At 38.5% G+C, this 22,205-nt stretch overlaps 1 protein-coding gene and 1 long non-coding RNA gene across 2 annotated transcripts; both read right to left on the bottom strand.

Moving 5' to 3' along the window:
- Positions 1 to 1,490: 1,490 nt before the first annotated feature.
- Positions 1,491 to 6,062, bottom strand: LOC148702924 (uncharacterized). The gene is made up of 6 exons (XM_089924052.1): positions 4,291 to 6,062; positions 3,567 to 4,242; positions 3,188 to 3,487; positions 2,993 to 3,098; positions 2,014 to 2,913; positions 1,491 to 1,936 (listed from the first exon to the last, which is right to left on the bottom strand). Exons 1-5 carry the CDS (start codon positions 6,002 to 6,004, stop codon positions 2,326 to 2,328), a joined length of 3,384 nt encoding a protein of 1,127 aa, XP_089780178.1. The 5' UTR covers positions 6,005 to 6,062; the 3' UTR covers positions 1,491 to 1,936; positions 2,014 to 2,325.
- Positions 6,063 to 8,356: 2,294 nt separating this feature from the next.
- Positions 8,357 to 11,265, bottom strand: LOC149753149 (uncharacterized). Its single transcript, XR_016395927.1, has 3 exons — positions 11,071 to 11,265; positions 10,900 to 10,962; positions 8,357 to 9,519 (listed from the first exon to the last, which is right to left on the bottom strand). It is a non-coding gene; the product is annotated as an uncharacterized LOC149753149 (long non-coding RNA).
- Between the last annotated feature and the right edge of the window lie 10,940 nt (positions 11,266 to 22,205).

Here is a 22,205-nt window from a genome sequence, read left to right as displayed (position 1 = left end):
ACCGGTCTATTGGCCCTGGAGCCCGTTAGGACCTAAAATGGAGTGGAGTGTCTAGATAGTGTTTCTTCCTTTGGCTGAGGTTGACCGAATCTGCATTATCTATCTTAAACCGATCAAACTCTACAAACTAATTGTTATACATAAGATTTTGGAAACCATGTTCCTGTCAAGTCAACATAGAACATACTAATTAAAGTCCTTTCCAAGATCTATACTTATCAAAGTTCTGGCATAATCGTATTTTGCAGAATTGAGGTGAGTATCAAAAAAAAAAAATTAAAACAATCTAAAAACATTCATCTCAAAATCGTAAGTACACAATCTACGATGTATCAAGAGTCGACGGCATCATCATCTCTACGATGTATTTTGTAGATGAAGTATCAGCAACCTACAAGAAAAAAATACTTTAAAAACTAAAAATACGAAAGTCATCACGCTCATACAAGAATACATTATAATTATATAAAATATTCAAATATATTTAGTTATGTACCGGAGGAGCAAATCTCTGCAAAAAAGATGAAATATGGTCAAGCTGATCCTGCAAAGATTGTATCTTCAACTCTTGGCTCTGCTTCAACTCCGCCATATCAGTCATATGACTCTGCCTCATCTCCTCTATCCTTGTCTCATATGACTGCTTTAACTGTGCCATCTCTGTCTTCAAACTACAAACCTCTGCAGTGCTAGTACCTTGTCTGGCATCTTGGGTATATCGGCTCACTGCAGACAGCTGAGTGGGGTTAACTCCGATACCGTAACCCCTCACGCGTCCATAACGTTCTGGGCCCATCAATTCTGCATAGACTTGAGCCTCGACGCGACTGGCCGCGTCGGATGATGATGACTCCCCGACGCGCTCTGAAATGAGATTTGTAGCTCTTTCCTATATCTCTCTCAAAAAAATAAACAGTCACATTAATAATTTAAAGGAAGTAAAATTAATAAAATAATTATGATCAAATAAAAAATGAATACATACAACTATATCTCTCGACTCGTCCCGGACAAAGCTGCCATCTCGGTGAGTGTGGGTCATCTTATAAAACTCTACCTCACCAGGCTTCCTTCCATGCTCTACTATCTACACATATGGAAAGTATATTGCCAAACTATATATCATGATACGTGCTATATATTAGTAGAGTTTCAAATAGTTTCAAACAAACTTACGAATTCATTTCTACGTCTCGCATAACTCTTCGAGCCTGAAGTATGAGGAACTGCTTGAGATGCTCGTGCAGCTCTACCAATATTAGAATATGTCTGCCAAAATAAAAGCACACAGTATAATATTATTCAATGTATATATTTGCAATCTATATTAATAATAAAGATAATATAAGATATTGAAACAATATACGTGACCTGTCCTTTTTCAGAAAACCAGTAGTGAACAAGCTCCCTCCACTGCTGAGGGTATACATCAGGAGGAGTCACACGAGCAACCTCCTCCTCTGTCATACCCTCACGCTTAAAGTCCGTCTTCAATTTTGCTTTATATTCTTTCCATTTGCGGTTGAGGGACTTTAGCACCCAATCATGGCTCTCTGGAGGGAGTACAAACTTACCCTACAACAAGATACAGAATGTTATAATAATATTAAACCTCAAAAGTAAAATCATGGCAGTAAGCAAAATAACATGCAGGAGGTGTCAAATTAAAAAGAACAAATTCAATTCATTACCTCTATGAGTCTAAGAAGCTCAACCTTATACGAAGGAAGCATGTCATTTCACTTCGTATAGTTGAGCGGACACAGCTGACCCTTGCATGCAACCGATCCTAAAAAGCTTGATAGAAGACTTCCAGCTCTATTGATGGGCTGCCCCAATTCGTTGCATCGGATGATGATCTTCTCACCCGGAGGAAGCTTCCACACATCCTTTGCTTGAGTGGGTCCCCGTCTCGTCCTCATTGTCCCTTGTCCATCTATTCAAATTAAATAAAATGTCTTAAAAAGTTGAAGACAAATATGAACATAAAATATGAACTTTAAATCGAATTACCCTGGATCCGGAGCTTATCCTCCGGACAATCAGCAGGAGGCTCGCGCTGAGATCCTGACTCGTGCTGCTGGTGCTCATATGGCTGCTGGGACTGCAGGGACTGCTCAGAAGTAGATCCCACCTGAGAATGCTGGAACTCCACATCTCTAAATCGCCTCCCTCGGGGCATATTGTTACCTGGTATGTACAAAAAAGAATCAATATTTGGTTAAATGATAAATTTATACTAAATAAAGGGCTAATAAAAGAGAATATAATAAATCATTCAACGTATGCTTCATAAATTTTACTTACCATTATGAAACTACATTCTCATTCAACATCCATCCTAATCAAACTCGTTGGCGCATTTACTTCATCAGTTGGCACAACATTATAAGGCATACACTGAGTATAAGTATCATCGTCCTCCTCTTCCAACCTTTTTCCCATATCATACAAGTCCCTAGGTTTCGTCTTAATAACGAGAGACCAATTTTTATCTTTTGAGTCTTGCACATAAAATACTTGTCGAGCTTGAGATGAAAAAACAAATGGATCATCTTTCAATAACACACCAGTATGTATCAACCTTGAAAAATTTACAAGTGTGAATCCATTTATGTCTTGCCTCAAACCTCTAGGTGAGTTTATATCCACCCAATCACATCGAAATAATACTACCTTAAAATTTCCATAATAATCCAGCTCATAAATATCTGTTAGAGCACCATAATAATTTTTTCCATCCGCCTCAACCATAACCCCACTATTTTGGATTTTTCTAAATTTCTCACGCTCTTTAGGATAAAATTTAAAACCATTTTTAATGAACCCACCATATCTGTTGACAATATTATTCGGACCTCGAGCAATGACTATTAACTCCTCGGAACAATTCCTCTCCATCATCATTGGTACCTAAAAAGAATTATAGAAGTAATGATTAATTTCTCTCTATAAAATTTAAAAAAAAAGCTTAATATATTAGACATCTAACCTGTTTGAAAAGCCATTCTGGAAATAACTCAACCAACCATCGTTGCTCAATCCTTCGTGTAGGACGAATGTTATGGTTGAGACTTCGCTGAGCTATTAAAAATTCTCTGCACGATCAAGGTTATCTTTAATTAAATACCAATATTACATTCTCCTGACATGACAGTAAATTTAGATTTCAATTAACCGTACTAACCTGCGAGACTCGGATATTATATCACTATGAAGTAAGACATAGCGATATGCCTGTGCCAACGATTTCTGGTCAAGAACAACACTTTCAACTTTTCCCAAAACTCTTCCGCCAGATGAGAACTTGTAAACATCTGCATTCTCTATGATATCACAATTCCTTTGAGGTCGATTGAAAACCGTTTCAATACCTTCAAGATATCTCGAACAAAATGTCAAACACTCCTCAGCAATATATCCTTCAGCAATCGAACCCTCGGGATAGGCTCGATTGCGTACATAATCTTTTAAGCGCATAAGAAACCTTCAACAATAAATTTTTAAAATAAATATCAAAATCAAACTGATTATAAAATAATTATATTAGAGTTTAGAAAAATCACCTCTCAATAGGATACATCCATCGGTAGTGAACCGGGCCACCAAGTTTAGCTTCCGCCGCTAAGTGAATGAGTAGATGAACCATAATAGTAAAAAACCCAGGAGGAAAGATCTTTTCCATATTGCATAGTGTAAGTGCAATATTAGACTCCAATTGATCAAGCTCCTTAGGATCAAGAACTTTGGAACATAATGCCTTAAAGAATGATGATAATTGAGAAACAATTGCAAAAACTTGTTTCGGTGCTGACGATCTTAAAGCCAATGGAAAGATATCTTGCATCAAAATGTGACAATCGTGACTTTTAAGATTTGAAAGTTTTCGCTCTTTGAGATTTACGCATCGTGAAATATTCGATGAGTACCCATCAGGAACCTTCAAATTTTTCAGAACTGTTAGAAAAAGATCTTTCTCTTGAGTAGACATTGTATAACATGCAGGAGGTATATAAAATTTATCATTGGCAAGCTCTGTCGGATGAAGCTCTTGTCTTATGCCCATATCTTTCAAATCAAGACGCGCTTTCAAGTTATCTTTAGTCTTCCCTTCAAGATTTAACAATGTTCCAATCAGGTTATCACAAACGTTCTTCTCTATATGCATCACATCAAGGTTATGTCGAAGAAGATTATACTCCCAATAAGGTAAATCAAAGAAAATGCTCTTTTTTTTCCATAGTTATTTTTGTGTAGATGCTGCCATTGAGTCATCATCATTTTTCTGACCATATATGTTGTCTTCATTCTCAAAAAAGTTGTCAGCATCCTCAGCAACCTCTGCTATTAATCCTTCATTCATTGTGCTGCCAACATGCTCCCTCCCCCTCTTCTTTGAACATTTGGCGACCTTACCCGGTATATAATTGGTGTCATGCATTTGTCTGAAGACTTCAGTTCCAGTTGGTGGAACAAGGGCAGATCGCAACTCTATGGTACAATCAAACAAGTCTTTCTGAAATCGAAATGGATGGTTTGCTTCTAACCACCGACGATGGCCCATATAACAGAACTTTCCTCCATGTTTTAACCAATACGAATGGGTTGAATCTCCACAAGAAGGACATGCAGTACGCCCCTTAGTGCTCCAACCAGATAAATTAGCATATGCAGGAAAATCATTGATAGTCCAAATAAGAGCTGCACGCAATTTGAAATTTTGGCCAGCAAAAGCATCAAATGCATCAATACCCTCCCATAACTGTTTCAATTCCTCTATTAAAGGCTGCAAAAAAACATCAATATCATTACCTGGGCCCTTATCACCTGGAATAACCATTGACAAAATGAGTGAAGACTGTTTCATACACATCCATGGTGGTAAATTATATGGAACCAAAACAACCGGCCAAGTGCTGTATGTAGAACTCATAGTTTGAAAGGGATTAAACCCATCAGTAGCCAAACCCAGTCTGACACTGCGAGCATCAGAAGCAAATTCGGGATGCCTATCATCAAATGCTTTCCATGCGGGACTATCCGCTGGGTGTCGTAACATTCCATCCTTTGTACGGCCTTCGTCATGCCATCTCATCGAGGAAGCCGTCTTCGGTGATGCAAACATCCTTTTCAATCTTGGTATAAGAGGAAAATACCTCAAAATTTTAGCCGGTTTTTTCTTAGTCGGTGCAGCATCCACTTCAGTCAACGAATCATTCTCGTCATCTTTATGTTTTCCCCATCGTGAAGTTCCACATATTCGGCACGACTCTTGGTTCCTATTTTCATCACGATATAAAATGCAGTCATTCGGACAACTGTGTATCTTCTCATATCCAAGATCCAACTCTTTTATCAGTTTTTTGGCTTCATATGAAGATGATGGCAGAGTAACACCTTCCGGAAATGCATCCTTTAATAATTGAAGAAGCATGGTAAAAGACTTGCTGGACCACCCATTCAAATATTTCAAATGTAATAAATGCAGAAGAAAAGAAATCTTCGTAAAATTCTTACAACCCGGATACAATTCTTGATCACAATCTTTCACCAAGTTATCATAATGAGCTGTGTCATCAGCATGTATAGATTCCTCAACATGCATGGACTGATCAATAACTGCACGCTCATCTTCTCCTACAGTTCTGATATTATGTCCAAGAGCATCTCTAAGTAGGCCCCTTATATCATCTTCTTCTACAGAATTTTGTCCCGTGTCACTACATCCAAAATTGAAGGTGTCTTCTAGATCGGAGGGTTGGTTACATGAAGGTATGAACTCTCCATGGAGTACCCATTCAGTATAACTCTTTAGAAAACCATTCCATACCAAATGTTCTTCAACAATTTTTGGATCAAGAGCAGAACCGTTTACACATTTTTGACATGGACATAAAATTTTCCCGTTCATATTAGATTTCTCAAAGGCAAACTTAATGAAATTCTGAACTCCATCCAAATATTCGGCACTGGATCTTAACTTATTTATCCAACTTTTGTCCATTCTATTAGAATACCGATTGAACTGCAGTTCATATAAAAAAGATAAACACTATTAGAAGGATGGACTACATATAAATTGCATGAAGAAAAGCATGTGACACTTACTATAACCTCACAATATATTGCCTGACATTCAAAATACAAAAATAATGCGCTGTAATCATTCTCAAAACAAAACCATAGCTTGTTAAGAAACCTACCTTACATATGTAGTTTCATAGGAGCCTAAAGTTGATCTTATCATTTCTCATAAGGGTAAGTGCACCAATCCAAGATATTACGAATCAAGATCTAATATGCATAAGGGCAAGTAATGCATAATGCATCAAAGTTATATCAAAGTAATGCATAAAAGTTAATTTTGGCTTTCACTGCAAAAGTCTGTTCTCTCTCCCATGCTTGTCTGACTTCTGGAGTGCCTTCTAGTCTAAAGTTCTATTAACTAAATGAAAAGATAAAGTTTCCCAAGATGTACCCTTGTTCCTCTTTAGTCCTTGCATCCTGCTCCTTTCTCCTTTAGGTTGCAGCCAAGAATCTATCAAGGTCTCTGATCTCTGAGGTTTTTTATTCTTCTTTTGATGTCTGTACTCTTTTTTAGTGCTCCACAATATTGGCTCTTGATAGAAATTTCAGCTTATTGGTTTCTTCCACTTATGTTACAAAGGGGAATGTGGGCAACTGCCTATATGGGGTGGGAATTCTTTATGGTTTAAATTGGATTTAAAAGCAGACAAAGTAGTTGGATTTAAATTTAATGAAATGAAGTTCAAACTGTCCCTAAAACTTGGATCAAGACTATTATGCATTTCACTCTGGTTACTGCAGTGATTTGAAACTCCATGGCAACAATCCTGGATTCTTACTCTATGCAATAACCATCAACCAGCAGATCAGTAGAAATGAAAAACATTTGCAGGTATCCCATGGATGATCAACATTCAGGATATAACACCAGAACATACAGAGATCCAAGATCTTCTGTTGTATTGTTGCCTACTTGATCCTAGTTAACATGTCTTTTTTGAGCAAAAACCTGGTTAACGTGTCAATAAGACAATTTTGGTATAACTTGGGAGGCTGTTTGCTATGCCCCACATAGGTGAGAACCGAGAAATAGCTCAGGGAAGAGACCTAGTGTTTTGTAGGCTAGCTTAGATGAGGCTGCTGATTTTTCAATGACGAGATTCTCAGAAGGAATTCATCTAAAAAATTGATTTCTACTAGCCAAAATTCTCATGATTGCAAAACTGGTGGCGGGCCTTGATCCCATGCTCTTCTCCCTCTATGCACATACTCTATTCGGGCCTTCTCACCCATGTGGAGTATAATACACAAACATGGGAGCCAGGCATGGAAGTAGGTCCTAAAAAATTAGCATATAAGATGCATCATCCTGAAGTATAAGATGAACATGTATATAACTTTTTGAGACCATAAACTGTGAGAACAGCCACAATATAACAAAAATAGCACATAGGCACAACCTCAAGGGGCATTGACACACTAAAACAATAAAACCTTTAAACAAATCTTTAACAAAAAAAGAAGACTTACTAGGACAGAGTTGGATCCCATTCTTATATTTCAATACTGTAAAACAACTTATGAAGCAAGTACCATGCATTACAAAAGAGTGGCTAATGCATAATAAGAAAATGAGTGATTGAATAGGTCATAAGAATTCTATACACAGAGGTCACTATTTTAAAACAAAACTAATTTGGCCTAGGGTAATAGGGCAATTAACCTTCCACTAGAATATGATAAAACAAACATATTGAACTTTCCTCTTCAATCAGAGACCTGTCATCAACTGTTCAACTCCACTATATCTTATCACAGAGTCCTCAGTTAACAGACAGGATAGTTGCTGGCTGACCAGACAACCATAAATCATTCATGTGGCTTTACCAGAAGAATCCATGAAATAACTGTTGGTACACAAGTCAAGTAAAATTTGCAAACAACAAAATCGTGATCCTTCCCAACCTAAAAAATATGTACTCATGTTAGTACTAACATTTGCTAATAATACTGAGTTACATGCTCAGAGTACTCGACATCACACACTATATTTAATAATGTCAATGTTAAATTTGACCACTTCAGTGACAGATGGTTTGCTTTGCAATAATGAAGGAAACGGAAAGGAGGGAGACAAACCTCTTTAAGTTCCTGTAGGAGATGTTGAACACGTGAACTAACTGATGAACGGGCACCTGTAACTCCAACAGAGCTCACCTATATAAAAAATATATAACAAATCCAACAATTAAAAAAGTTAAAATTAATGTAGTAGTTATTCGAATCAAAGCTTTCAATACCGATTTCAGTACTGTATCAATGCCCAACTGGTTCTATAATTTACATGAGGAAGATGGAAGGTTCTATGTCATCACCTCAATAGGGAAGAGGAAAGTTTCTTAAGGCTGAAAAGATCTTGTAACAGGAATTGCCTCAGCATTATTATGACTGTTAGATTTGAAATATAAGGACTTGAGTGGTCCATATATTTCACAATTGCACTGGACTACTAATGATCTACACGGGATCCTACAGCATCAGAATAGTGGTTCTATATGTCAGAAAAAACCGCCACCAAATGTAATGCACGTTCATCATGGAATCAGCAGGACATACAGCCAGTAGGTAGCCATTATGGGAGGGGCGGCGTGCCCCCCAAATCAGTCAGGCCGAGCCCTTACTGCCCCTTAGTAAGGCATTTATCACAAATTAGCAAGTTCAAACAAAACTAGTGATCCACTAAAACCGACGTTAATGATATGTTAGTAGTGATCTATTATATGTTAGGAGAGTGATGCAAACGCAGAATTTGTGAGTGTTGGCTTCTAAGTCTTGATACAGTTCCTCTTGGAAAGGAGCGAAGCAATCCTAGTTTGACTTAAATCAAATGCAAAGTAAGCTACCATGTCAGTAGACCTGAGCCCAATAAACAACATGAAATTGATCTTGTCAAGAGAGGAACCAGTCTACCGATCCAGATAGAAACTTCATACAAGTTGTAACAGTTTCTCTTATATGGATTTGAGAGGACTTCACATGGAAAGCACTATAGCAGATATCTAGTGATGCACTAAAAACATAAGTTGAACAATCCAAAACTGCAATAAAATAAGCTAATGTTAAAATAAATTACAATTAATGGGTTTCCTTGCAGCAAAATTAGGCCAAAGAAAAGAGGAAAAAAACAACAGAAAATCTATTAATGATGCAGCAACAATTAACCTGAAATATCAGAAGATAAATAACCTCTTCAAGGTAGAAGAAATTGCATTTGCCTTTTCTAGATTTTCCTGTTTGGTGCTTGTGCTTGGTGAATGGTGGTTTGGTGGTGTACGATTTTATGTAATTTAACACAAAAATGTCCATTAAACAGGGCAACATAATGATTTCAACCAGTTTCACAGAACAACTTACAAGATATATGAAACCTTCTGAAGCTTCTACGATGGCTTTCACTCTTTCTGTTGGAGTTGTGGGTGTTGTAAGCAGAACCTGCAGTGCAGTGAAAGAAAATCAAAAGAGAGAACAATTTGAACAAAGGAAGCAACATTAATTCTTTAAACAAGACGAGCTTTCAATTTACCAATATAATGAATCATCAATTTACACAATAGCATGGACTTTTGGATCCAAAAGAACTTATACAAAGTTAATGATGCTTGGTCCTTGCACACATAACTATACTCAAATGAATAAGAGAATATATAATTACCAAAGCATGCGATGAAGTCATGCACTATAGTCAACAGTTGGCAAAGTTAATAAAAGATTTTGAACCGTAACACATATTCTAGTTAGTAAGGTCGCTGTGAAAATCTTGTACTTGAAACAATATTTTATGTTGACTGGATATAATAATAGCAGCATGAAAATGAAAGAGGGAACGGGTGAAAATTCAAATGCAAGAACAGGGAACTAAAGGCCTGAAAGTATGTTGGAACTGTTAGAACAAGATGTTAGTAAAGTCGGACATATCATATTAAAAGATACTTTAGTAGTAAAATATCATTACCAATCAAATTCAGTCCAACAATATGAAGGGCTATAATACTAGTTTTACTTAAAAGTGGCTTAAATAAATATACAAAATAAATTGTTTATGCAATGAACTTCAGAAAGAAGAGAAATAGAAGCAAGAGCTCATATGAAATAGTAGAGGGGATGCTTGCAACTCAGGTATGGGAGAGCAAAGATAAAGTTATTAAAATCCATCTTTCGATTTAGTAATGCACATCATGCAGTGTGATGCTGACAAGCTTTGCTATCACTAGTTTGTATTTCCCAGAACCCTATACTTGTTTATTTTTCAATATCACAGTATGTGGCATGATAGAGTAAAGAACCAGTTGAATATCAAGGATCATTGATATACCTAGTAACATTATTGAATCCCATAATTATTCACATAAATGAGTCATATTGATAACCTTCTAAAGTTTCAAACTAAATCCTCATGGTCTGAGATGTGCTTTAATCCCGAGGAATTAAAAATCAACCTAAATTCCCTGCAATTCAATGCACAGAAGTGGTATTATACCTCCAAATATTGATAAAAATATCAGGATATTGTTCATTGTTCTTCCTAACAGAACATTCTCTGTTACACCCATAATTTGTATGAACCCCTATACCTAAATGGTACAGTTAGCATAAGAATTGCCTCGCGTAATTAAGATTCTGGTCGGCTATCCACATCCTGTAAGACAATATGCTAATTTCTGCATCTAACCTTTCGCAATATAAACCACAACTTTATCAAGGCATAATCTGCTATTTATGCCAAAGTATGAATAATGAATAGAACATCAATAGCAATGAAACAAGATAAATATCCGCTTGCTCAAAAGAAAGGGAGAGAGAGAGAGAGCATACGATTGCTGGAGCCGAAAATGGCTGCGAACTCTCTTCGATCGCTGAGACGGAGAGGATGTGGATCTGCGGCATACCAAGGGTTTTCAGCCCCTATCTTAGCTTTAAAAGAACGCTGGATTGAATTAAATTAAAATATAAACTCCAACAGGACATCGAACTTCCAATCCGTACCTTCCTCTACCCCGAGATAGGCGGTGGGTTGGATCCAAGTTTTCTCCTCGGGCGGAGGCGGGCCTGAATCGATCGGGACTTGGGGCCGGTCGGTCGACGCCGGAAAGGAGAGAGAACAAACCCAGAACACCCGAAGAAGAGGAGGAGGAGAAGAAGGAGAACAAGCGAGACGGTCGGAGAGGAGGGAGGAGGAGAAAAATACCTCCGGCGGAGCGGGTTGGGATCGGTCCGCGCCGGAGAGGAGGTAGCGCCGGAGACGAGGAATGGGGGCTAAGGCAGCGCCGGAGACGAGGAATGGGGGCTAAAGCAGCGCCGGAGACGAGGAAGATGAGCTTGAGAGGAATGGGGGCTAGGGCAATTTTGCGGGCTCGGGGTCGGCCGCTGGGTATTAAGTGGGCTTCGGCGACGCTTATAAGCGTCGTTTGGTGTTCGGTCCGCGACGACGCTTTTAAGCGTCGTTAATTGCTTCGAATTACCAACGCTCCTACAAAGCGTTGGAAACATGGGGCACGGGAGCGGAATTTGCCGACGCTTTTTCCTAGCGTCGGCAGATAAGCGTCGGCGTTTTATTATTTTACTGTAGTGGTAGATCTTGATGATCTCACCATGAAGGATGGCCAATGTCTTGTAGCCATGGATCCCAAAGTCAATGAGACTAGTTGGTTATGGCATCGTAGGTTAGGGCATGCTAGCATGGATTTAATCTCTAAATTAATTACAAAAGATCTAGTCAAAGGACTACCAAAAATAGACTTTGAAAAGAACAAAATTTGTGCTGCATGTCAATTAGGGAAACAAACAAGAAGTTCTTTCAAGTCTAAGAACATAGTCTCAACATCAAAACTCTTAGAACTAATTCACATGGATTTGTTTGGACCCACTAGAACTGCTAGTCTAGGGGGTAAGAAATTTGGTCTTGTAATTGTTGATGATTTTTCACGTTTTACATGGGTTTCATTTCTTGCACATAAAGATGAGTCCTTTCTCGCTTTTATCAAGTTTCATAATAGGGTTTCGTATGAACTCAATCTCAAACTAAAAGCAATTAGGAGTGATCATGGTACCGAGTTTGAAAATCAATACTTTGAAAAATTTTGTGACGAAAATGGTATCAATCACAATTTCTCGGCCCCTAGGACACCCCAACAAAATGGGGTGGTAGAAAGGAAGAATCTCACACTAGCAGATATGGCTCGTACCATGTTGTGCGAATCGGATCTACCAAAATATTTTTGGGCTGAAGCAATAAATACTGCATGTCACATTTTAAACCGTGCATTAGTCAGATCTATTTTAAAGAAAACACCTTATGAGTTGCTGAATAATAAGAAGCCAAATATATGTTACTTTCATGTTTTCGGTTGTCGGTGTTTTATTTTAAACAATGGAAAGGACAATCTAAGTAAATTTAGTACTAAATCAGATGAGGGGATCTTCTTAGGTTATTCCTCATCTAGTAGAGCATACAGGGTCTTCAACAAGAGAACTCTCGTTGTTGAAGAATCCATTCATGTTGTTTTTGATGAAGCTAATGGAGATTCTTCTAGAAAAGAAGAAGATAGTGATGCAGGTATACTTGAAGACAGAATGAAGGAGTTCTCCATACAAGACAAACAACTTGAAGATGAAGTCAAGGAAGATACAATTCAGCAAGATGAAGAAGATCAACCTCAAGCAAGAAATCAAAATCTTCCGAGGGAATGGAGGTATGCACATGGTCATCCAAGGGATTTAATCCTTGGTGATCCCTCACAAGGGGTAAGGACAAGATCCTCTCTAAGAAATACTAGTAATTATCTTGCTTTCGTTTCACAAATAGAGCCTAAGTCACTAGAGGAAGCCGAAAAGGATGAAAATTGGATAAATGCTATGCAAGAGGAATTAAATCAATTTGAAAGAAATCAAGTTTGGACTCTAATGAAAAGACCCCCTAATGTTTCAATCATAGGCACCAAGTGGGTGTATAGAAATAAACTAGATGAAGATGGAATAGTTATAAGAAACAAAGCTAGACTAATTGCCAAAGGCTATAATCAGGAGGAAGGAATAGATTTTGATGAAACTTTTGCTCCTGTTGCTAGGTTAGAGGCTATTAGGCTACTTTTGGCATATGCTTGCTTCATGAATTTTAAACTCTATCAAATGGATGTAAAAAGTGCTTTTTTAAATGGTTATATAATGGAGGAAGTTTATGTAGGACAACCTCCAGATTTTGAAAACCACTTACATCCAGATTATGTTTATAAATTACATAAAGCATTGTATGGACTGAAGCAAGCCCCTAGGGCATGGTATGAAAGATTAAGTAATTTCCTAATTGAAAATAAATTTAAGAGAGGAAATGTAGACAAAACCCTCTTCATTAAAAGAAAAGAAAATGACTTATTGCTTGTACAAATTTATGTGGATGATATAATTTTTGGTGCTACTAATGATAGTCTTTGTCAAGAGTTTGCCAAGCTTATGCAGGGAGAATTTGAAATGAGCATGATGGGTGAGCTCAACTTCTTCCTTGGGCTACAAATAAAACAATCAGAGGAAGGAATCTTCATCAGTCAGTCCAAATATATCAAGAAAATGTTGGAAAAATTCAAGATGAAGGATGCAAAGGAAATCAGCACACCCATGGGCTCAAGTTGCAAGCTTGACAAAGATGAAAAAGGTAAAAGTATAGACTGCAAATTGTACAGAGGTATGATAGGCTCTTTACTTTACCTTACTGCTAGTAGACCAGACATATTATTCAGTGTTTGTATGTGTGCTAGATACCAAGCATGTCCTAAGGAATCACACTTGCAAGCTGTTAAAAAATTTTTTAGATATCTAGTAGGGACATCTAATGTAGGCTTATGGTATTCTAAACAATCTGACATAAATTTAATTGCTTATTCCGATGCTGATTTTGCCGGGTGCAAACTCGACAGAAAAAGCACAAGTGGCACATGTCAATTCTTGGGTGCTAATTTGGTTTCTTGGTTTAGCAAGAAACAAAATTCAGTTGCCTTATCCACAGCTGAGGCTGAGTACATTGCAGCTGGAAGCTGTTGTGCCCAAGTTCTTTGGATTAAGCAACAACTTGAAGACTTCGGTATCAAAATGGACAATATACCAATTAGATGTGATAATACAAGTGCAATTAATTTAACAAAAAATCCTGTCCAACACTCAAAATCAAAACATATAGAGATTAGGCATCACTTTATAAGGGATCATGTGCTGAAAAATGATGTGATGATTGAGTATGTATGTACTGAAATTCAATTGGCCGATATCTTTACAAAGCCCCTTTGTAAAGATAGGTTCAACCTCTTAAGGAATGCTTTGAGCTTGTATGATCCCAGCAAATAAATTGAACTTGTATTGCAATGCTTTGCTACTCAAACTTGTAATCCACCTCAAAGTCACAAATAGCAAACCTAGTATTCATTAAGTAAAAGCATGAATCTATCTAAGTTAAATGACGAACTGTTTGACTTTCCGGAGGATGGTTACCCTCCCTTGGACTCTTCATGGAGATATTTTCAGAGCCTATTTCATAGGTATTCGAAATTTGGTCAAACATTCCTCATTTCAATATTAATAATTCAAAAATTATTATCAAACTTTTATAGGGTATATTATTAAAGGGAAGGATCACAAACAAACTCACCCTATATTCACCAAAAGAAATCATGTTGATTAGTGTGGTTAAATGAAATAAATTGGGAAAAGATAGGATTCAGTCTGAAATTTTTCAGTACCGGAGACGTCTCTGGCAAATCGCAGAGACGTCCCCCTGGCGAGACGTCTCGCGTTAGTCGCGGAGACGTCTCGGGGACCGAACGAAGGTTTTTTAAATAGGTCGAAACAGCTCGAGCCGACCCGAGCTATCCCTTTCGTCCCCAACAAAACACATAACCCTAGCCTCCATTTTTCTCTCCACCTCAAACCGAACCAAAACTCCCCATTTCCCTAGGGTTTCTAATCCATGGCACCCAAAAGAGCTAGGAGAACAAGTGGGAGGCGTCCTAGGGTAGCGACCGACGCCGAGGAACGGAGGGAAGAACCTTCCGCACCGTCTCCTCCGGTTGCTCCGCCAACCTCGACCATTTCCTGTGCGAATCGCACAGTAACCATGGGTAGGTTTATAGATTTCCACTTTTTAGAGAGTGAGGGGTTCTCTATTGGAGAGAGACTCCGTGCCCAAGGTTGGAAATATCTTTGTACTCTCAACACATCAACCTACCCCGGTCTAGTTAGAGAGATGTTTAGTAATATGGCCTTAGGGGACTCGGGGTACACTGCCTATGTCCGAGGGACATTGATAGAGATCAATGAGGATACCCTATCTAGTGTATTACAAATCCCTAAAGACGGTGAGGCTCCGACCTCACATCCCCAAAGGGAAATAGCCCTAAACCTAGTTTTAGGACGAGAGGACTGCGGCCCTCTTGATGTGGTTAACTCACAAGACCTAAATGCCGAGATGAGACTACTTTTGAGTATTGTCAACCGGGTCTTGTTTCCAAAAACCGGTCGCTTCGATTTTGTTTCGGAGCGAGATTTAGTCATCATGCACCACATCCTACTAGGGATTCCCCTAAATCTCCCTAGACTTATGCTGAACTATATTTCTATATGTCATAGGTATTCTAGGTTTAGCATACCCTATGGGATGATCTTTACCTTAGTATTCAAACATTTCAAGGTTCAAATTCCAGAAAATGAGCCTGCAAAACCCTTGAGAAACACCGACTACTATAATGAAAGCACAATGCGTAGAATGGAGTTTCACAAGGTAGATGGGTCTTGGGTCAAGGTACCAAAAAGAAAATCTCAAACCTTAGAGCCCGAGATCCCACATCAGGAGCCTGACCACCACTCTCCTCCACATAGCCACATGGCCTTCCCTGATGTACCCTCCAGCTCAGCTGGACCTTCCACATCTGTGCCTCCTCCTCCTCCAGTCAGTGGGCCCTTCTCCCTATCAGAAGAACAGATGCGCACTTTAGCATCTGTAATATGCCAGCAGATGAGGGAGGAGATGAGATCGATGATTTCTGCTGAGTTGGCCCCCATCAGAACCTCACATGAAGGGCTTCTACAAGAGTTGAAGGAAATTAGAGCTCAGATAGAAGCTATAGCGACAGAACTAGTTCATGTGAGTGCCACCCAATCCTTCAAATCAATTGAGCTACAGGATGACTTGAAGAGCATATCAAAAAGCCTTCAAGAATTGACAAGCCCTGGAGGCAATGTGGGCACTGTGGTTGCCCAACTTAGAGGAAGAATTGAAAGGGCAAGCATTGAATTTGAAGCACTAGTGGCAGCCTTCCATCAGTCTCAGGGAGATCAGTTCAAAACACTGCTAGATTCAATTAATGCATTTATAGATGCAGCTACTAGGGCTTATGAGCAACGTCGCCGATGAGGGACATTTTGTAGACATCTAGGGTTCATCTGTTTTTGTAAAACCCTAGGCTCATTGTGACACTTCTTTTGTATTAGGAATCAATACTTGTAATGATTTCCTCTTTTTTTCAACCTTGTAATGCCTTCAAATGATTGCAATGACATATGAATGACATACAATCTCTTTTGAAATCTTGTGTTTGTTTCAAATCCTGTGGAATCAAACTTTATGTATGTGATTCTGTGTTGTGCCATAAAAATCTCATAACATACCTTAAGTGTTCAAATTTGACACAATTTATCAATGCATATAAAACAGGGGGAGCACATCTTGTGATAACTATTTTAAACAAAAAGAGGAGTCTGAAATGAATTCCAAAACAAAGGGGGAGTAAAATGAATGCTGAATTCTTTAATAAAAATAACTTGAATATCCTTGAGTGGTTCATGGTAATATGCTGAATTCTACTAGGAATTGAGTTTTAAGTACCTAAGGATAATTTGTCCCCTTCATTGTTGATGACAAAAAGGGAGAGTAGAACCAATATGGATATTGGATATATTGGAATGCAAAATTTATGGAGTGTATTGAGTAGATATATATATATGGAGTATATGGAGTAGAACCTAAATATGGAATGCAAAATTTACACTCATACTTAAAAAAAATTGAATTAGAAAAAGATAAAATTGAAGAATATTGGCTTTAAGATAATTGCCTTTCTGGAAAAGAAAGGGGGAGTCAAAAAGAACTTAGCCTTCAATTGTCTTTAGCATCAATATTTCATTAATTTAAATTTTAACTTGATTCAAATTCAGTTGATATGCTAAAATTGCTTAAGAGCTATTAAGATCAATCTTATGCATAAGGATGGAACTGAAAGTTGACTATTTTGAATTATGCACACTGTATCTAGCTCAAATCAAAACATTATACTTGTACATCTGATCAAATACTGTGTATATGTTTAAATTTCGAATTTTGCATATACTCAGTGTTTTGTCATCATCAAAAAGGGGGAGATTGTTGACCCCCTAATGGATTTTGATGAATACAAAATACTAGAGTATAATTCCATTTATCTTAACAATTTATTTGAGAATTTCAGGTGATTAATTAACAATATTGTTAAGAAATGTCTAGGCAAGTTTCCATAATTTTTAAGAATTTATTGAAGAATTTTTGAGTTGAAGAAAATAGATCAGGGACAGCCGAGACGTTTCCGGGTTGTCTCAGAGACGTCTCTGGCACAAACAGGAAGAACTGGCACGTCTGGAGACGTCCCCGGCACCTGGCGAGGCGTCTCGCCATGGTCGGGTCGACTCTCTCAGAGGCGGAGTCGACTCTCTCAGAGGCGGCAGAAAGGCTGATTTCAAGGGATGCGCGCAAGTCGTCTCCACAGGATGCGGAGTCGTCCCCGCGAGTAAAAAGCAGACTTCTGGAGTCGTCCCCGAGGTAGCAGAGTCGACTCTCTCAGGGTATTCCAGAGGATGCTTTTTCGATGATAAAACAGCGGAGACGTCCCCTGAAAAAACGGAGTCGACTCTCTCAGAGAATTCCAGAGGACTTGTTTTTCGAAGATAAAACAGCGGAGTCGTCCCCGAGGCAGCGGAGTCGTCCCCATGCAAAAAGTGCAAACATCCCGAGACGTCCCCGTAAAGTGCCGAGGCGACCCTCTCAGAAAAATAGAAAAACAAGCATTCAAACGGTTCATCATCAGAGTCGTCCCCGTAAAGCGCCGAGTCGACCCCAAACAACGTCAAAAGAAAAATCTTACAACCGAGACGTCTCACGTTGAAGCGGAGACGTCTCCGGAGCGCCTGGGACGCGACTGACATCTTTTTGCAGGTTTGTTTGAATTTCAAACGTTTCTTTTTTTGTGTCTAACGGCTATATTTGCTTTTTGGGCTATAAAAGGGAGCTCTTAAGTGCCTTCCAACAACTTCTCACCAACCCAACACAAGATCATTCAAGAGAGAAGTAAGAGAAAGAGGTTCAAGGGAGTTAGTGCATTCAAGTGAAGAAATCAAGTGCTTTCAAGCTTTCCAACTGATTTCGAGCTCAACTTCTCTCTCCCGATCGGCATTCAAAGCTCACATTCAAGACAACGCGATCCACATCGGAAGAACCACCATTTTCCACGCTTCCAACGGCTAAAAGGGTTCTTCCGGGTTTTGTTATTTCTCACTGTTTTATCTGCTTATTTAGAGCTTTCAAATCTTTTGTAAAACCTTTGTTTATTGTGCTTGTTCCAGTCAAGGGACTTGGAACAAGGGAAAGGCGTCCCAAGCCTAGGTGAAATTGGGGGTTGTAGGGTTCGTTGTTAGCCCGGTGTAAAACAACGAGTTGGGTAGTGCACTCGCAAAACTACCGGACTGTAATCTTGGATTATAGTGGAAATTCCCAAAGGTGCTTTGGGGAGTGGATGTAGGAGCAGTGGAAGCTCCGAACCACTATAAAACCTTGTGTTTGCGATTGTCTGTTTTCATACCTCTATTTTTACCTTAGCTCATACATTTGTGTGTTTTATTTTTAATTGGACAAAAAGTTTTAAAACACGCAATTCACCCCCCTCTTGGGTGACCATCTCTGGGCAACAGAGGGGAGTTCTCTTCTCTCGGATTCATTCCTCCTTCCCCACCAGGGGGGCATTCCCTCTTCCCCCACCGGGGGCTGCTCCCATCATCTCTCCTCAGAGGCCAAGTTCCCACGGGGAGAAGAAGAGCTTGGCTCTTCTCAGGGAGTTCCCACAAAAAATAAAAAAAAAAGAGAGGAGGGAGAGAGGTTTGGCTATTTTGAAAATATTTCAAAGGAGAAAGAGAAGGAAGGAATGGGAGCCCGCTGCTGTGCTGCTGCTGCCGTCCACCACTCCATGGAAGGCTGATCTCCTCTCTAGGGCTGGATGCAGCCCTAACACAGGGACATGGGTTTTGTATTTTTGATTATGTTCTTGGAATTGTATAAACTTCTTTGATCTTAATGAATATTTCTTTAATTCCATATTTGAATTCTGTGATTTTAAATATGATATTTATACAATTGTTCTTCATGATCACTAAGTAAATATAAGATAGTCCATGCTTAAGGAAGATGCAGTGTGCTACCACCTTAGATTAGGGTAGACATTTCATGCCAACTGAAGATGGATTATGCCCAAATTACTTTTGTGAATTTTTATTTAAATGTTTATTAGGCTTGTAGCCAATTTGCATGTTAATCCAAGAATGAAATAAAATATAAATAACCCTTGTTCTGATGTTAATGGTGAATTCCTTGCCCTAGGTTTTTCCCAAACTAATATAATTTTAATTGCATTTTGCTTTATTAAAATTTCTTAGTTTAATTTTCTTCACCAACTCTTCCTTTTTAAATATTTTATTTTTTTTAAAAGAAAAACAACTGTACCCCAATCCCTGTGGATCGATACCCGTAATCACTATCCTACCAGATACGTGCTATTGCGTGGTCTTTAAAATTGACTATCAATTTTTGGCGCCGTTGTCGGGGATTGCTAGTATAGTTTTTTTTCTTTTCATAAAAAAAAACTTTCAAAAAAAATATATATATTTAAAATAAAATAAAAATATTTTCTATTTTTGTTACTTTTCTTATCTCTTTTACCTCTCACTAATTTTTGATTTTTCTTTTGATATTATTTGATCAGGAATCAAAGAAAAAAAAAGTCTGGGATGATCAAAAAGGGAATTGCTGGAAAAGGAATGCTGTAGAGGTTTGCTTTTAAAAAAAATTGCTGGAAAAAGTCCCTTTGGTAACCTCTAAACCTTTCTTATTTAGATTGATTCCCAATTAGCCAAACAAAAAAAAAAATTTTTGTGGTGATTGTTTAATTTTAATTTCAGCAAAAGTGTGAATGCATGCTTGATACACATACACCAATTAATCCGCACATAGTAAGGGCAATCACCCCAACAAGATAAGAACTGGATTTCATCACCAGATTCTTGACCAAATTAGATGAACCAATTCGCACATAGCTATCACTTTAATTAAAATCAATTAGACGTTGGCCCCTAGGGACATTCGAGCTCAATAGGACGAAGATCACCGAAAGTTGCACCAATTTCGCTCTGTGGCTCAGTTGATGTCTAGGCAAGCTTTGTCCCAAGGGAGACAGTTCATCTGTTCGAGGCAAGTGGTTTTTAAGTGGGACCTTTGCAACGCATCGTGACCCCCCCACTTACCTGGGAGCTTACCTGGTCAACTAAGTTCATTAGACCGAATTGGAGGCTTAGGTGCCCTCTTTAAATCAGTTAGGAGCTGTCTAGTGATTTTAGGGCAAATACAAGGATTTGATGTGTTTTTCTTTTAGTGCATGCTTGACTGTACGTGACTGATTCGAAAAGTATTGGTGCATGCTAGGGTGTCGTTCCAGATCTCCTGAACTATTACCTTTTAACCCTGAAATAGAACGGACCCTAAGGAATATTCGAGCTGAGATCAGAACATTAGAATCAACTATACCCGGTATGATTTGATAAGGATGCGCTGCGTCTGGCTGAAGACGTTAAACTTAGCGCTTGTTGGGAGGCAACCCAATTCTCATAGGTTATTTTTGCATATTTTCTTGTCGCATTTTTTTCAGGAGTCCTCATATTACTGATGCAACTAAGGTAAAATGCTTCTATCCTCTATATGCATCATATTTTCGTCCAAAATAAAATAGAATAAAATAATAATTTTTTTTATCTAAAAAAAAATATTGAGGACAATGTCTGATCTAGGTTGGGGGTAGAGCTGATCAAAACCCGGGCCAGGCCGGGCTCGGGCCGGGCTCTACAGCAAAAATTAGGCCCGATGGCTATGCTCAGACCCGGCCCGGCCCGACTGTCGGGCTTAAATTTTTGTCCAGGCCCGACCCAACCTTATAAATCTAGTCCCAGGCCCGACCCGACAGGCCCGACACGACAGGCCCGACCAGACAGGCCCGACCCGATAGGCCCGACCCGACAGGCCCGTTTTTTTTTTTTTTTTTGGAAGCTAGAAATGGGCCAAAATGGCCCAACAGCTTAATGGACTCTCTAAAACTGGATGTATTTTCTATCTTTATTTTGTTTCTCCAATGGTTAATTAATGTTAAGGATATAACTAGCCTATTTCAAATAGATAGTGTTGGTGGTGGTTTCAAACTTTGGAATTTGGATATATCTACAAACATTAAAAAAGAAAAAATTTGCAGCTTCAAGCCAATAGAAAGAAAATAAAATGTATGAAATACTGTTGTCCAGCTAAAAATTACAATCCAACAATAAAAACTACAAACTTAGATAATTACATATTTAGACAAAATACAAATTACATTGTCCCATTAACATTATAACAAACATGCATCTTTGTGCATTCAAAAGTAAATGTAATCATAATTCTTGAAGCCACTTCCATAATAGAAAACTGTAGAAGAACATCCTTGCATCTTCTAACTCTCAAAATCTACAAACACAAAATTGAAACATTAGCAATCGTTAATGATTGAACATGAATAATTATTAGAATTATTAATAGAATATCTAAATGACCGAAGTCACCGAACCATCCAACCGGAAAAAAAAAAAATCAGAAGCTCATCTCAGCCTCTCAGGGGAGAAGAAACCAAGAGGCGAGAGGAGAAAATCAATCTTTCTTCCTGATGGCCCAGCTGGAACCGGAGCAATGTGAGGGAAGGAAAACGAAGACCAAACCAAAATCAAGCCAAGCAAATCCCTCCTCCTTTCTCTCCAGTCTCCAC

This window comes from Phoenix dactylifera, chromosome 7 (genome assembly GCF_051530095.1).
Source record: "Phoenix dactylifera cultivar Ajwa chromosome 7, Ajwa_hap1_PhDact_Kaust_v1.1, whole genome shotgun sequence".
NCBI classification, from domain to species: domain Eukaryota; kingdom Viridiplantae; phylum Streptophyta; class Magnoliopsida; order Arecales; family Arecaceae; genus Phoenix; species Phoenix dactylifera.
The sequence above is the reverse complement of the archived record's forward strand: the minus strand, read 5'-3'. Positions and strand labels throughout refer to the sequence as shown.